We start from the raw sequence: 15000 nt of genomic DNA, 5'->3' as shown, positions 1-15000 counted from the left end.
ATCTAGCTAGTCAGCTAGTTAAACCCCTAACAGTATTAGTAGCTAGCCAGTTAGCCCTAACAGCCCTAACAGTATTAGTAGCTAGCCAGTTAGCCCTAACAGTACTAGTAGCTAGCCAGTTAGCCCTAACAGCCCTAACAGTACTAGGAGCTAGACAGTTAGCCCTAACAGCCCTAACAGAACTAGTAGCTAGCCAGTCAGCCCTAACAGTACTAGTAGCTAGCCAGTTAGCCCTAACAGCCCTAACAGTACTAGGAGCTAGACAGTTAGCCCTAACAGCCCTAACAGTATTAGTAGCTAGCCAGTTAGCCCTAACAGTACTAGTAGCTAGCCAGTTAGCCCTAACAGCCCTAACAGTACTAGGAGCTAGACAGTTAGCCCTAACAGCCCTAACAGAACTAGTAGCTAGCCAGTCAGCCCTAACAGTACTAGTAGCTAGCCAGTTAGCCCTAACAGCCCTAACAGTACTAGGAGCTAGACAGTTAGCCCTAACAGCCCTAACAGAACTAGTAGCTAGCCAGTCAGCCCTAACAGTACTAGTAGCTAGCCAGTTAGCCCTAACAGCCCTAACAGAACTAGTAGCTAGCCAGTTAGCCCTAACAGTACTAGTAGCAAGCCAGTTAGCCCTAACAGTACTAGTAGCTAGCCCGCTAGCCCTAACAGCCCTAACAGCCCTAACAGTACTAGTAGCTAGCCAGTTAGCCCTAACAGTACTAGTAGCTAGCCAGTTAGCCCTAACAGTACTAGTAACAGTACTAGTAGCTAGCCAGTTAACCCTAACAGCCCTAACAGTACTAGTAGCTAGCCAGTTAGCCCTAACAGTACTAGTAACTGTACTAGTAGCTAGCCAGTTAGCCCTAACAGCCCTAACAGTACTAGTAGCTAGCCAGTTATCCCTAACAGCCCTAACAGTACTAGTAGCTAGCCAGTTAGCCCTAACAGCCCTAACAGTACTAGTAGCTAACCAGTTAGCCCTAACAGTGCTAGTTGCTTGCCAGTTAGCCCTAACAGTGCTAGTAGCTAGCCAGTTAGCCCTAACAGTACTAGTAGCTTGCCAGATAGCCCTAACAGCCCTAACAGTACTAGTAGCTAGCCAGTTAGCCCTAACAGTACTAGTAGCTAGCCAGTTAGCCCTAACAGTACTAGTAGCTAGCCAGTTAGCCCTAACAGTACTAGTAACAGTACTAGTAGTTTGCCAGTTAACCCTAACAGCCCTAACAGTACTAGTAGCTAGCCAGTTAGCCCTAACAGCCCTAACAGTACTAGTAGCTAGCCAGTTAGCCCTAACAGCCCTAACAGTACTAGTAGCTAGCCAGTTAGCCCTAACAGTGCTAGTTGCTTGCCAGTTAGCCCTAACAGTGCTAGTAGCTAGCCAGTTAGCCCTAACAGTACTAGTAGCTTGCCAGATAGCCCTAACAGCCCTAACAGTACTAGTAGCTAGCCAGTTAGCCCTAACAGCCCTAACAGTACTAGTAGCTAGCCAGTTAGCCCTAACAGTACTAGTAGCTATCCAGTTAGCCCTAACAGTACTAGTAACAGTACTAGTAGCTAGCCAGTTAACCCTAACAGCCCTAACAGTACTAGTAGCTAGCCAGTTAGCCCTAACAGTACTAGTAACCGTACTAGTAGCTAGCCAGTTAGCACTAACAACCCTAACAGTACTAGTAGCTAGCCAGTTATCCCTAACAGCCCTAACAGTACTAGTAGCTAGCCAGTTAGCCCTAACAGCCCTAACAGTACTAGTAGCTAACCAGTTAGCCCTAACAGCGCTAGTTGCTTGCCAGTTAGCCCTAACAGTGCTAGTAGCTAGCCAGTTAGCCCTAACAGTACTAGTAGCTTGCCAGATAGCCCTAACAGCCCTAACAGTACTAGTAGCTAGCCAGTTAGCCCTAACAGCCCTAACAGTACTAGTAGCTAGCCAGTTAGCCCTAACAGTACTAGTAGCTAGCCAGTTAGCCCTAACAGTACTAGTAACAGTACTAGTAGCTTGCCAGTTAACCCTAACAGCCCTAACAGTACTAGTAGCTAGCCAGTTAGCCCTAACAGCCCTAACAGTACTAGTAGCTAGCCAGTTAGCCCTATTGACTTATTATGGGCTCGCTATCTACGGAACGTAAGGTGTCAAGATAAAATATTGTAGTCAGGTAACATATACGACGTGAACAGGCAACATTTCATTACGAAGTCGGAGTGAAGTATGCATTTTGAGAAACACCCATTGTCTCTCACACAGACACACAGGCACACAGACACACACACAGAGACACACAGGCACACAGACACACAGGCACACAGACACACACACAGAGACATACAGGCACACAGACACACACACAGAGACACACAGAGACACACAGAGACACACAGACACACAGGCACACAGACACACAGGCACACAGGCACACAGACACACAGACACACAGACACACAGGCACACAGACACACAGACACACAGGCACACAGACACACAGGCACACAGACACACACACAGAGACACACAGGCACACAGACACACACACAGAGACACACAGAGACACACAGGCACACAGACACACAGGCACACAGACACACAGGCACACAGACACACAGACACACAGGCACACAGACACACAGGCACACAGACACACAGACACACAGGCACACAGACACACAGACACACAGGCACACAGACACACAGGCACACAGACACACAGACACACAGGCACACAGACACACAGACACACAGGCACACAGGCACACAGACACACAGACACACAGGCACACAGACACACAGGCACACAGACACACAGACACACAGGCACACAGACACACAGGCACACAGACACACAGGCACACAGACACACAGACACACAGGCACACAGACACACAGACACACAGGCACACAGACACACAGACACACAGACACACAGGCACACAGGCACACAGACACACAGACACACAGGCACACAGACACACAGGCACACAGACACACAGACACACAGGCACACAGACACACAGACACACAGGCACACAGACACACAGACACACAGACACACAGACACACAGACACACAGGCACACAGACACACAGGCACACAGACACACAGACACACAGGCACACAGACACACAGACACACAGGCACACAGACACACAGACACACAGGCACACAGACACACACAGAGAGAATGAAAAAGCAAGATCCTGGTTATTTATTTATGTTATTTACAAGCTCATCTTAAAAAACAGTTACTGTTCTCTCTCTTTCTCTCGCTCCCTCTCTCCTCGTGTCTCTGTGTCACCCTCCCTCCCTCCTCCTCTATCCCTTTCTTTCCCTGTCCTCTCTTACTCTCTCCCTCTCTTCTTCCCCCTCTTCCTCCTCTCCTCAATATTTCTGCCATTCTTCCCTCACTCCCTCTCTCTTTATTTCTGTCACCTTACCTTCCGCTCTCTCTCTCTCTCTCTCTGTCCCCGTCTCTCTCTCTCTCTCTCTCTCTCTCTCTCACTGTCCCCCCCTCTCTCTCTCTCTCCCTCCAATGTGTGTGTGTGTGTACGCTCCTAGTGGAAGATGGAGAGAGGGGAGGATAAAGAGAGGTCAGAGCAGAGTGCATCACTCATTCATTTTAACCTCCTTGGTGTGTATGTGTTAGACCTGGGACACCAGGTGAGTGGATCTCAGGCCAATCAGTGCCATTAATCCATTTATCAATTTATCAATTTATCAATTAACCAATTAGTAAATGAACTAGGAGGAAGAAAGGGAAAAAAGCAGCAGTAGTGTGGACCTGGAGGCTTGGATTGGAAAAGCTCCGACACTGAGCATAGATTAACACTAGAGCTCCTTATAATGAAGGCTGATAATAGCATTAGCTAACCATTATAATAAAGGCTGATAATAGCATTAGCTAACCATTATAATGAAGGCTGATAATAGGCATTAGCTAACCATTATAATGAAGGCTGATAATAGCATTAGCTAACCGTTGTAATGAAGGCTGATAATAGCATTAGCTAACCATTATAATGCCCCATTAACGCAAGTGTTAAAACACAGGTAAAATCCCATTAGCTGCATCTCAGGTAGCATAGCGTAGCGCTCGGGCTCTTACAGCTTATTTTTCTCATTCCGTCCCTTAAACGGAAAAATACTCTGTTTCCCATTTAGGTTATAAAAGACAGGAGAGAGAGGGGGGAGGGGGGAGAGGGAGAGAGAGAGAGGAATTTGAGAGAGAGAGAGAGAGAGAGAGAGGGAGAGAGAGGGGGAGGGAGAGAGAGAGAAAGAGAGAGGTGGTATTAGAGAGTGAGAGTCGGAGAGAGAGATGGAGAGAGTAAGTAAGGAGACAATTACATTGCAGCTTGTGCTGTTAGCGTTTCGCGCGGTGAATGGGAAACCTGACAGATTAGCATTAGCGGTGATAACCAGGAGAGTCGCTGATTACAGCCTGTCACACACTCAACCTACCCAGCCACGCATCGCCGCTGACACACACACACACACACACGCACGCACGCACACACACACACACACACACAGAGACAAAGAAACTCAGAAGTACTCCTATTCACACACATTCCAGAGCAGTGTGAGGATGTTAAGGTGTGGGTGTGTGTGTGTGTGTGTGCATGCATGCATGCGTGCGTGCGTGCGTGCATGCGTGTGTGTGTGCGTGCGTGTGTGTGTGCCTTACCGCCCAGCGCAGTGTGAGGCTGGTCTGTGTAGCTGTAACCAGGGTGAGGTTGTTGGGGTGTGTATCGGGGGCCGACTGCAGTGTCTGAATCATCCTGGAGGGGGTGCTAGATGGACTGGAGCCCACAATGTTCTCCTGGCGCAATCGGAACCTACACACACACACACACACACACACACACACACACACACACACACACACACACACACACACACACACACACACACACACACACACACACACACACACACACACACACACACACACACACACAGATATGCAGTTTCACACTAACAGTAATATGTTTCTCTGTGTAAAAGATGGGGAATCAGAAAATGCACTATCACTCCCAGAAGAGAGCGAGAGACAGAGAGAGAGAGAGACAGAGAGAGAGAGAGGGAGAGAGAAACAGAGAGAGAGGCTAGAGAGAGAGAGAGACAGAGAGAGAGAGACAGAGAGACAGAGAGAGAGAGCGAGAGAGGGCAGAGAGAGAGAGAGAGAGCAGAGACAGAGACAGAGACAGAGAGAGACCGAGAGAAGGAGAGAAGGAGAGAGACAGAGAGAGAGCGAGAGAGGGCAGAGAGAGAGAGAGAGAAAGAGAGAGAGAGAGATAGAGACAGACAGAGACAGAGACAAAGAGAGAGAGAGAGAGAGAGACAGAGACAGAGACAGAGACAGAGACAGAGAGAGAGAGCGAGAGAGGGCAGAGAGAGAGAGAGAAAGAGAGAGAGAGAGGGCAGAGAGAAAGAGAGACAGAGTGCAGGGTGTGAAAGAGGGTTAAAAGGAGGGTAAGGAAACCAGAGGAGTGAATCACTTCATATGGCGTATGATACATCACAGGCTGTGTGTGTGTGTGTGTGTGTGTGTGTGTGTGTGTGTGTGTGTGTGTGTGTGTGTGTGTGTGTGTGTGTGTGTGTGTGTCTCTACCTGTACAGTGTGAAGGGGAGGAGGTCTGGTATTTCCAGTGTGTCTACATCAGGCTGCTTCTCTCTGTTCTCTCTCTCATACACGACTCTCCACTCCTCCTCCTTCCCATCCCTCTCTCCACCTCTCTCTCTCACCACCTATAGGAGAACGCAATAGGTGAAGATGCAATCAGAATATAACATAACTTAGATCATCACTTAGAACATCAGTTACAACATATCTTAGAACATCACTTAGAACATCAGAACATCAGTTAGAACATAACTTAGAACATCACTTAGAACATCAAAACATCAGTTAGAACCTTAACTTAGAACATCACTTAGAACATCAGAACATCAGTTAGAACATAAATTAGAACATCACTTAGAACATCACTTTGAAGTGTTATTTTTAATAAAGTATGTTATAAAAGCAGGAAACATCAGGGGCCATGTTTATAGAGTCTCACAGTGCTGATTAGGGCTGTGGCGGTCATGACATTTGGTTCTCCCATCTCCACAGAGGAAGCTCTGTCAGAGTTAGGGCTGTGGCGGTCATGACATTTGGTTCTCCCATCTCCACAGAGGAACTCTGGAGCTCTGTCAGAGTTAGGGCTGTGGCGGTCATGACATTTGGTTCTCCCATTTCCACAGAGGAACTCTGGAGCTCTGTCAGAGTTAGGGCTGTGGCGGTCATGACATTTGGTTCTCCCATCTCCACAGAGGAACTCTGGAGCTCTGTCAGAGTTAGGGCTGTGGCGGTCATGACATTTGGTTCTCCCATCTCCACAGGGGAACTCTGGAGCTCTGTCAGAGTTAGGGCTGTGGCGGTCATGACATTTGGTTCTCCCATCTCCACAGAGGAACTCTGGAGCTCTGTCAGAGTTAGGGCTGTGGCGGTCATGACATTTGGTTCTCCCATCTCCACAGAGGAACTCTGGAGCTCTGTCAGAGTTAGGGCTGTGGTGGTCATGAAATTTTGTCAGCTGGTGATTGTCAAGCAAATAACTGCCGGTCATATGGTAATTGACCAGTAATTAACATAAACACATTTAGCATCTCCTGGCTTCCACACACAGCCTACAAGCCACTGATGTAGACCTTTGGAAGACCTACTTTAAAAAAGTCTAATAAATCCATGTTATATAGTCCAGACCGTCACAATACATCCATATTATATAGCCCAGACCGTCATAATAAATCCATGTTATATAGCCCAGACCGTCATAATAAATCCATGTTATATAGTCCAGACCGTCATAATAAATCCATGTTATATAGTCCAGACCGTCATAATAAATCCATGTTATATAGTCCAGACCGTCATAATAAATCCATGTTATATAGTCCAGACCGTCATAATAAATCCATGATATATAGTCCAGACCGTCATAATAAATCCATGTTATATAGTCCAGACCGTCATAATAATCCATGTTATATAGTCCAGACCGTCATAACAAATCCATGTTATATAGTCCAGACCGTCACAATAAATCCATGTTATATAGTCCAGACCGTCATAATAAATCCATGTTATATAGTCCAGACCGTCATAATAAATCCATGCTATATAGCCCAGACCGTCATAATAAATCCATGTTATATAGTCCAGACCGTCATAATAAATCCATGTTATATAGTCCAGACCGTCATAATAAATCCATGTTATATAGTCCAGACCGTCATAATAAATCCATGTTATATAGTCCAGACCGTCATAATAAATCCATGTTATATAGTCCAGACCGTCATAATAAATCCATGTTATATAGTCCAGACCGTCATAATAAATCCATGTTATATAGTCCAGACCGTCATAACAAATCCATGTTATATAGTCCAGACCGTCACAATAAATCCATGTTATATAGTCCAGACCGTCATAATAAATCCATGTTATATAGTCCAGACCGTCATAATAAATCCATGCTATATAGCACAGACCGTCATAATAAATCCATGTTATATAGTCCAGACCGTCATAATAAATCCATGTTATATAGTCCAGACCGTCATAATAAATCAATGTTATATAGTCCAGACCGTCATAAAAAATCCATGTTATATAGTCCAGACCGTCATAATAAATCCATGTTATATAGTCCAGACCGTCATAATAAATCCATGTTATATAGTCCAGACCGTCATAAGAAATCCATGTTATATAGTCCAGACCGTCATAATAAATCCATGTAATATAGCCCAGACCGTCATAATAAATCCATGTTAAATAGTCCAGACCGTCATAATAATTCCATGTTATATAGTCCAGACCGTCATAATAAATCCATGTTATATAGTCCAGACCGTCATAATAAATCCATGTTATATAGTCCAGATCGTCATAATAAATCCATGTTATATAGTCCAGACCGTCATAATAAATCCATGTAATATAGTCCAGACCGTCATAATAAATCCATGTTATATAGTCCAGACCGTCATAATAAATCCATGTTATATAGTCCAGACAGTCATAATAAATCCATGTTATATAGTCCAGACCGTCACAATAAATCCATGTTATATAGTCCAGACCGTCATAATAAATCCATGTTATATAGTCCAGACCGTCATAATAAATCCATGTTAAATAGTCCAGACCGTCATAATAAATCCATGTTATATAGTCCAGACCGTCATAATAAATCCATGTTATATAGTCCAGACCGTCATAATAAATCCATGCTATATAGTCCAGACCGTCACAATACATCCATATTATATAGTCCAGACCGTCATAATAAATCCATGTTATATAGTCCAGACCGTCATAATAAATCCATGTTATATAGCCCAGACCGTCATAATAAATCCATGTCATATAGTCCAGACAGTCATAATAAATCCATGTTATATAGTCCAGACCGTCATAATAAATCCATGTTATATAGCCCAGACCGTCATAATAAATCCATGTTATATAGTCCAGACCGTCATAATAAATCCATGTTATATAGTCCAGACCGTCATAATAAATCCATGTTATATAGTCCAGACCGTCATAATAAATCCATGTTATATAGCCCAGACCGTCATAATAAATCCATGTTAAATAGTCCAGACCGTCATAATAAATCCATGTTATATAGTCCAGACCGTCATAATAAATCCATGTTATATAGCCCAGACCGTCATAATAAATCCATGTTATATAGTCCAGACCGTCATAATAAATCCATGTTATATAGTCCAGACCGTCATAATAAATCCATGTTATATAGTCCAGACCGTCATAATAAATCCATGTTATATAGCCCAGACCGTCATAATAAATCCATGTTATATAGTCCAGACCGTCATAATAAATCCATGTTATATAGTCCAGACCGTCATAATAAATCCATGTTATATAGTCCAGACCGTCATAATAAATCCATGTTATATAGTCCAGACCGTCATAATAAATCCATGTTATATAGTCCAGACCGTCATAATAAATCCATGTTATATAGTCCAGACCGTCATAACAAATCCATGTTATATAGTCCAGACCGTCACAATAAATCCATGTTATATAGTCCAGACCGTCATAATAAATCCATGTTATATAGTCCAGACCGTCATAATAAATCCATGTTATATAGCCCAGACCGTCATAATAAATCCATGTTATATAGTCCAGACCGTCATAATAAATCCATGTTATATAGTCCAGACCGTCATAATAAATCCATGTTATATAGTCCAGACCGTCATAATAAATCCATGTTATATAGTCCAGACCGTCATAGGAAATCCATGTTATATAGTCCAGACCGTCATAATAAATCCATGTAATATAGCCCAGACCGTCATAATAAATCCATGTTAAATAGTCCAGACCGTCATAATAATTCCATGTTATATAGTCGAGACCGTCATAATAAATCCATGTTATATAGTCCAGACCGTCATAATAAATCCATGTTATATAGTCCAGACCGTCATAATAAATCCATGTTATATAGTCCAGACCGTCATAATAAATCCATGTTGTATAGTCCAGACCGTCATAATAAATCCATGTTATATAGTCCAGACCGTCACAATAAATCCATGTTATATAGTCCAGACCGTCATAATAAATCCATGTTATATAGTCCAGACCGTCATAATAAATCCATGTTAAATAGTCCAGACCGTCATAATAAATCCATGTTATATAGTCCAGACCGTCATAATAAATCCATGTTATATAGTCCAGACCGTCATAATAAATCCATGCTATATAGTCCAGACCGTCACAATACATCCATATTATATAGTCCAGACCGTCATAATAAATCCATGTTATATAGTCCAGACCGTCATAATAAATCCATGTTATATAGCCCAGACCGTCATAATAAATCCATGTTATATAGTCCAGACAGTCATAATAAATCCATGTTATATAGTCCAGACCGTCATAATAAATCCATGTTATATAGCCCAGACCGTCATAATAAATCCATGTTATATAGCCCAGACCGTCATAATAAATCCATGTTATATAGTCCAGACAGTCATAATAAATCCATGTTATATAGTCCAGACCGTCATAATAAATCCATGTTATATAGTCCAGACCGTCATAATAAATCCATGTTATATAGCCCAGACCGTCATAATAAATCCATGTTAAATAGTCCAGACCGTCATAATAAATCCATGTTATATAGTCCAGACCGTCATAATAAATCCATGTTATATAGTCCAGACCGTCATAATAAATCCATGTTATATAGCCCAGACCGTCATAATAAATCCATGTTATATAGTCCAGAACGTCATAATAAATCCATGTTATATAGTCCAGACCGTCATAATAAATCCATGTTATATAGTCCAGACCGTCATAATAAATCCATGTTATATAGCCCAGACCGTCATAATAAATCCATGTTATATAGTCCAGACCGTCATAATAAATCCATGTTATATAGTCCAGACCGTCATAATAAATCCATGTTATATAGTCCAGACCGTCACAATAAATCCATGTTATATAGTCCAGACCGTCATAATAAATCGATGTTATATAGTCCAGACCGTCATAATAAATCGATGTAATATAGTCCAGACCGTCATAATAAACCCATGTTATATAGTCCAGACCGTCATAATAAATCCATGTTATATAGTCCAGACCGTCATAATAAATCCATGTAATATAGTCCAGACCGTCATAATAAACCCATGTTATATAGCCCAGACCATCATAATAAATCCATGTAATATAGTCCAGACAGTCATAATAAATCCATGTTATATAGTCCAGACCGTCATAATAAATCCATGTTATATAGCCCAGACCGTCATAATAAATCCATGTTATATAGCCCAGACCGTCATAATAAATCCATTTTATATAGTCCAGACAGTCATAATAAATCCATGTTATATAGTCCAGACCGTCATAATAAATCCATGTTATATAGTCCAGACCATCATAATAAATCCATGTTATATAGCCCAGACCGTCATAATAAATCCATGTTAAATAGTCCAGACCGTCATAATAAATCCATGTTATATAGTCCAGACCGTCATAATAAATCCATGTTATATAGTCCAGACCGTCATAATAAATCCATGTTATATAGCCCAGACCGTCATAATAAATCCATGTTATATAGTCCAGAACGTCATAATAAATCCATGTTATATAGTCCAGACCGTCATAATAAATCCATGTTATATAGTCCAGACCGTCATAATAAATCCATGTTATATAGCCCAGACCGTCATAATAAATCCATGTTATATAGTCCAGACCGTCATAATAAATCCATGTTATATAGTCCAGACCGTCATAATAAATCCATGTTATATAGTCCAGACCGTCACAATAAATCCATGTTATATAGTCCAGACCGTCATAATAAATCGATGTTATATAGTCCAGACCGTCATAATAAATCGATGTAATATAGTCCAGACTGTCATAATAAACCCATGTTATATAGTCCAGACCGTCATAATAAATCCATGTTATATAGTCCAGACCGTCATAATAAATCCATGTAATATAGTCCAGACCGTCATAATAAACCCATGTTATATAGCCCAGACCGTCATAATAAATCCATGTAATATAGTCCAGACCGTCACAATAAATCCATGTTATATAGTCCAGACCGTCACAATAAATCCATGTTATATAGCCCAGACCGTCATAATAAATCCATGTTATATAGTCCAGACCGTCATAATAAATCCATGTAATATAGTCCAGACCGTCATAATAAATCCATGTTATATAGTCCAGACCGTCATAATAAATCCATGTTATATAGTCCAGACCGTCATAATAAATCCATGTAATATAGTCCAGACCGTCATAATAAACCCATGTTATATAGTCCAGACCGTCATAATAAATCCATGTTATATAGTCCAGACCGTCATAATAAATCCATGTTATATAGCCCAGACCGTCATAATAAATCCATGTAATATAGCCCAGACCGTCATAATAAATCCATGTTATATAGTCCAGACAGTCACAATAAATCCATGTTATATAGTCCAGACCGTCATAATAAACCCATGTTATATAGCCCAGACCGTCATAATAAATCCATGTTATATAGTCCAGACCGTCATAATAAATCCATGTTATATAGTCCAGACCGTCACAATACATCCATATTATATAGCCCAGACCGTCATAATAAATCCATGTTATATAGCCCAGACCGTCATAATAAATCCATGTTAAATAGTCCAGACAGTCATAATAAATCCATGTTATATAGTCTAAAGAAACATGATATGGTATTTGACCTAGATAGTTTGTGTGTATGCATTGATATGTAGTCTACGTGTGCCTTTTACAAAATGTATGTAGTTCTGTCCTCGAGCTGTTCTTGTCTGATGATGTTCTGTATTATGTCATTCTGTATTATGTTTCATGTTTTGTGTGGACCCCAGGAAGAGTAGCTGCTGCTTTTGCAACGGCTAATGGGGATCCAAATAAAATACCAAATACCAAACATGGAGAAAATGTAGTCTATTTCAGAAGAGCGGAATAACATACTGTAACGGCCCCAGTGCTGATCTAGGATCAGATCCTCCCCCTGTCCATGTAACAGTATTCACTATGATGTAAACATCTGATTCTGTAACAGCTCTCCTTCTCTGAGACTCTTTGTGCCCTGGATACTCCGTGTATATACGGGTCCAGGGATGACCTACTAATATTAGCTTTGTAGTTAACTGTGAAATTACTGCTCTGGATTTAGTTAAATGTTCAAACTTTCTAGCTGGATACTAGCTTCATATCTACAGTAACAGTGAAATACTGACCTGTCCTTCTACGATCCATTTGGAGATGACCGTCTTCCCATCGCTGCCGGGGCGGAACCTTAGTGTGGCGGAGCGAGGGCTGATGTTGGAGATGACCAGGTTAGAAGGCACACCAGGAAGCTCTGAGACACAGACACAACAACAGGTTAGAGGACATACCAGGAAGCTCTGAGACACAGACACAACAACAGGTTAGAGGACACACCTGGAAGCTCTGAGACACAGACACAACAACAGGTTAGAGGACACACCAGGAAGCTCTGAGACACAGACACAACAACAGGTTAGAGGACACACCTGGAAGCTCTGAGACACAGACACAACAACAGGTTAGAGGACATACCAGGAAGCTCTCTCTTTCTCCTTATCTCTACAAACCTCACTCTCTTTCTTTCTCAGACTCTCTCTTTCTCTCTGTCTCTCGCCAAACCGCTCTCTCTCTCTGGCTTTCTTTCTGCCTCTATTCTGTTTCCCTTAGTTTCTCTCTGTTTCCCTCAATCTTTTCTATTGTTCTTTTCTCTCTAATGACTTAGCTATTTGTGGTTTATAAGGGGTGATAATGACTTAGCTATTTGTGGTTAGTAAGGGTTAATAATGACTTAGCTATTTGTGGTTAATCAGGGTGATAATGACTTAGCTATTGTGGTTTATAAGGGTTAATAATGACTTAGCTATTTGTGGTTAATCAGGGTGATAATGACTTAGCTATTTGTGGTTAATCAGGATGATAATGACTTAGCTATTTGTGGTTAATAAGGGTTAATAATGACTTAGCTATTTGTGGTTAATAAGGGTTAATAATGACTTAGCTATTTGTGGTTAATAAGGGTGATAATGACTTAGCTATTTGTGGTTAATAAGGGTTAATAATGACTTAGCTATTTGTGTTTAATCAGGGTGATAATGACTGCAACTTGGCCTTTGTCCAACGTCTTCCTCTCTCTCGCGCAGACACACAGACACAGAGACACAGAGACACAGAGACACACAGACACACAGACACAGAGACACACAGACACACAGACACACAGACAGAGACACACAGACACAGAGACACACAGACAGAGACACACAGACACAGAGACACACAGACACACAGACACAGAGACACAGAGACCCAGAGACACACAGACAGAGACACACAGACACAGAGACACAGAGACACAGAGACAGAGACACACAGACACAGAGACACACAGACACACAGACACAGAGACACAGAGACCCAGAGACACACAGACAGAGACACACAGACACAGAGACACAGAGACACAGAGACTGTTTGTCTAAGCTGTTCTACATGATTGTGACTCCAGTGTGTGTGTGTGTGTGTGTGTTTTGAATCATGGCCGGTGCAGTAACAGCCACTTATCAGCGGAGGTAAAGCTAATGGCATCTTCTGAGCTCCTCACTCTCTTTCTGTGATGCTGTGGACGTCTCATATATATGATGGAATGTGATGATGATGATGTGTGTTGTCTGACCTGGCGGGACTCCAGAGGAGATGGTGGAGGTGGTGGCCACGCCTCTTCCTGCCGCTGTCATGGCAGCAACCTCCAGGGTGTATGATGTCATAGAGGTCAAGCTGGTGACCTTGTATTGCAGGGTAGAGTTAGAGAGAGGTCGCTCCTCACAGGACGCATTGACCCCCGACCCCGAAACACACCACAATATCACATAACCTAGAGAGAGAGAGCGAGAGAGAGAAAGACAGAGACAATTGTTAATGATCAATGTAATCATATTGTCACGACTTCTGCCGAAGTCGATGCCCCTCATTGCTCGGGTGGTGCTCGGCGTCACCGGTCTTCTAGCCATCATTGATCAGTTTTTCATTTTCCATTGGTCTTGTCTTGTCTTCCATCACACCTGTTGCCAATCCCATTAATCACTGTGTGTATTTAACCCTCTGTTTCCCCTCATGTCCTTGTCGGTGATTGTTTGTATGTTATGTTACGTTGATTTTGTGTTTCGGTGTGCGACGGGTATTCTTTACCCAGTTTATTTTGTACTTTGGTTATGGAGTATGTTTTTTATTAAATACTCCATATTTAACCAACTTGGTTTCTCCTGCGCCTGACTTCCCTGCCACCTACATACACGAATATTACATTTACATTTGAGTCATTTAGCAGACGCTCTTATCCAGAGCG

The 15000-nt window shown here is 42.1% G+C and overlaps 1 protein-coding gene across 3 annotated transcripts in view; it reads right to left on the bottom strand.

Annotated features, from left to right (window-relative positions):
- The window catches only part of LOC106593331 (protein sidekick-1), a 143789-nt gene that overhangs the window by 104386 nt on the left and 24403 nt on the right, over window positions 1-15000 (bottom strand). For all 3 annotated transcript variants that reach the window (XM_082958517.1, XM_082958519.1, XM_082958518.1), the window contains 4 exons: window positions 14332-14529; window positions 12848-12969; window positions 5592-5728; window positions 4665-4815 (listed from right to left, as the gene is read on the bottom strand). In XM_082958517.1, the coding sequence (XP_082814643.1) occupies window positions 4665-4815; window positions 5592-5728; window positions 12848-12969; window positions 14332-14529 (608 nt within the window). The remainder of the gene's footprint in view (window positions 1-4664; window positions 4816-5591; window positions 5729-12847; window positions 12970-14331; window positions 14530-15000) is intronic.

Source organism: Salmo salar, chromosome 12 (genome assembly GCF_965601325.2).
Source record: "Salmo salar chromosome 12, fSalSal1, whole genome shotgun sequence".
Taxonomy (NCBI): Eukaryota; Metazoa; Chordata; class Actinopteri; order Salmoniformes; family Salmonidae; genus Salmo; species Salmo salar.
The sequence above is the reverse complement of the archived record's forward strand: the minus strand, read 5'-3'. Positions and strand labels throughout refer to the sequence as shown.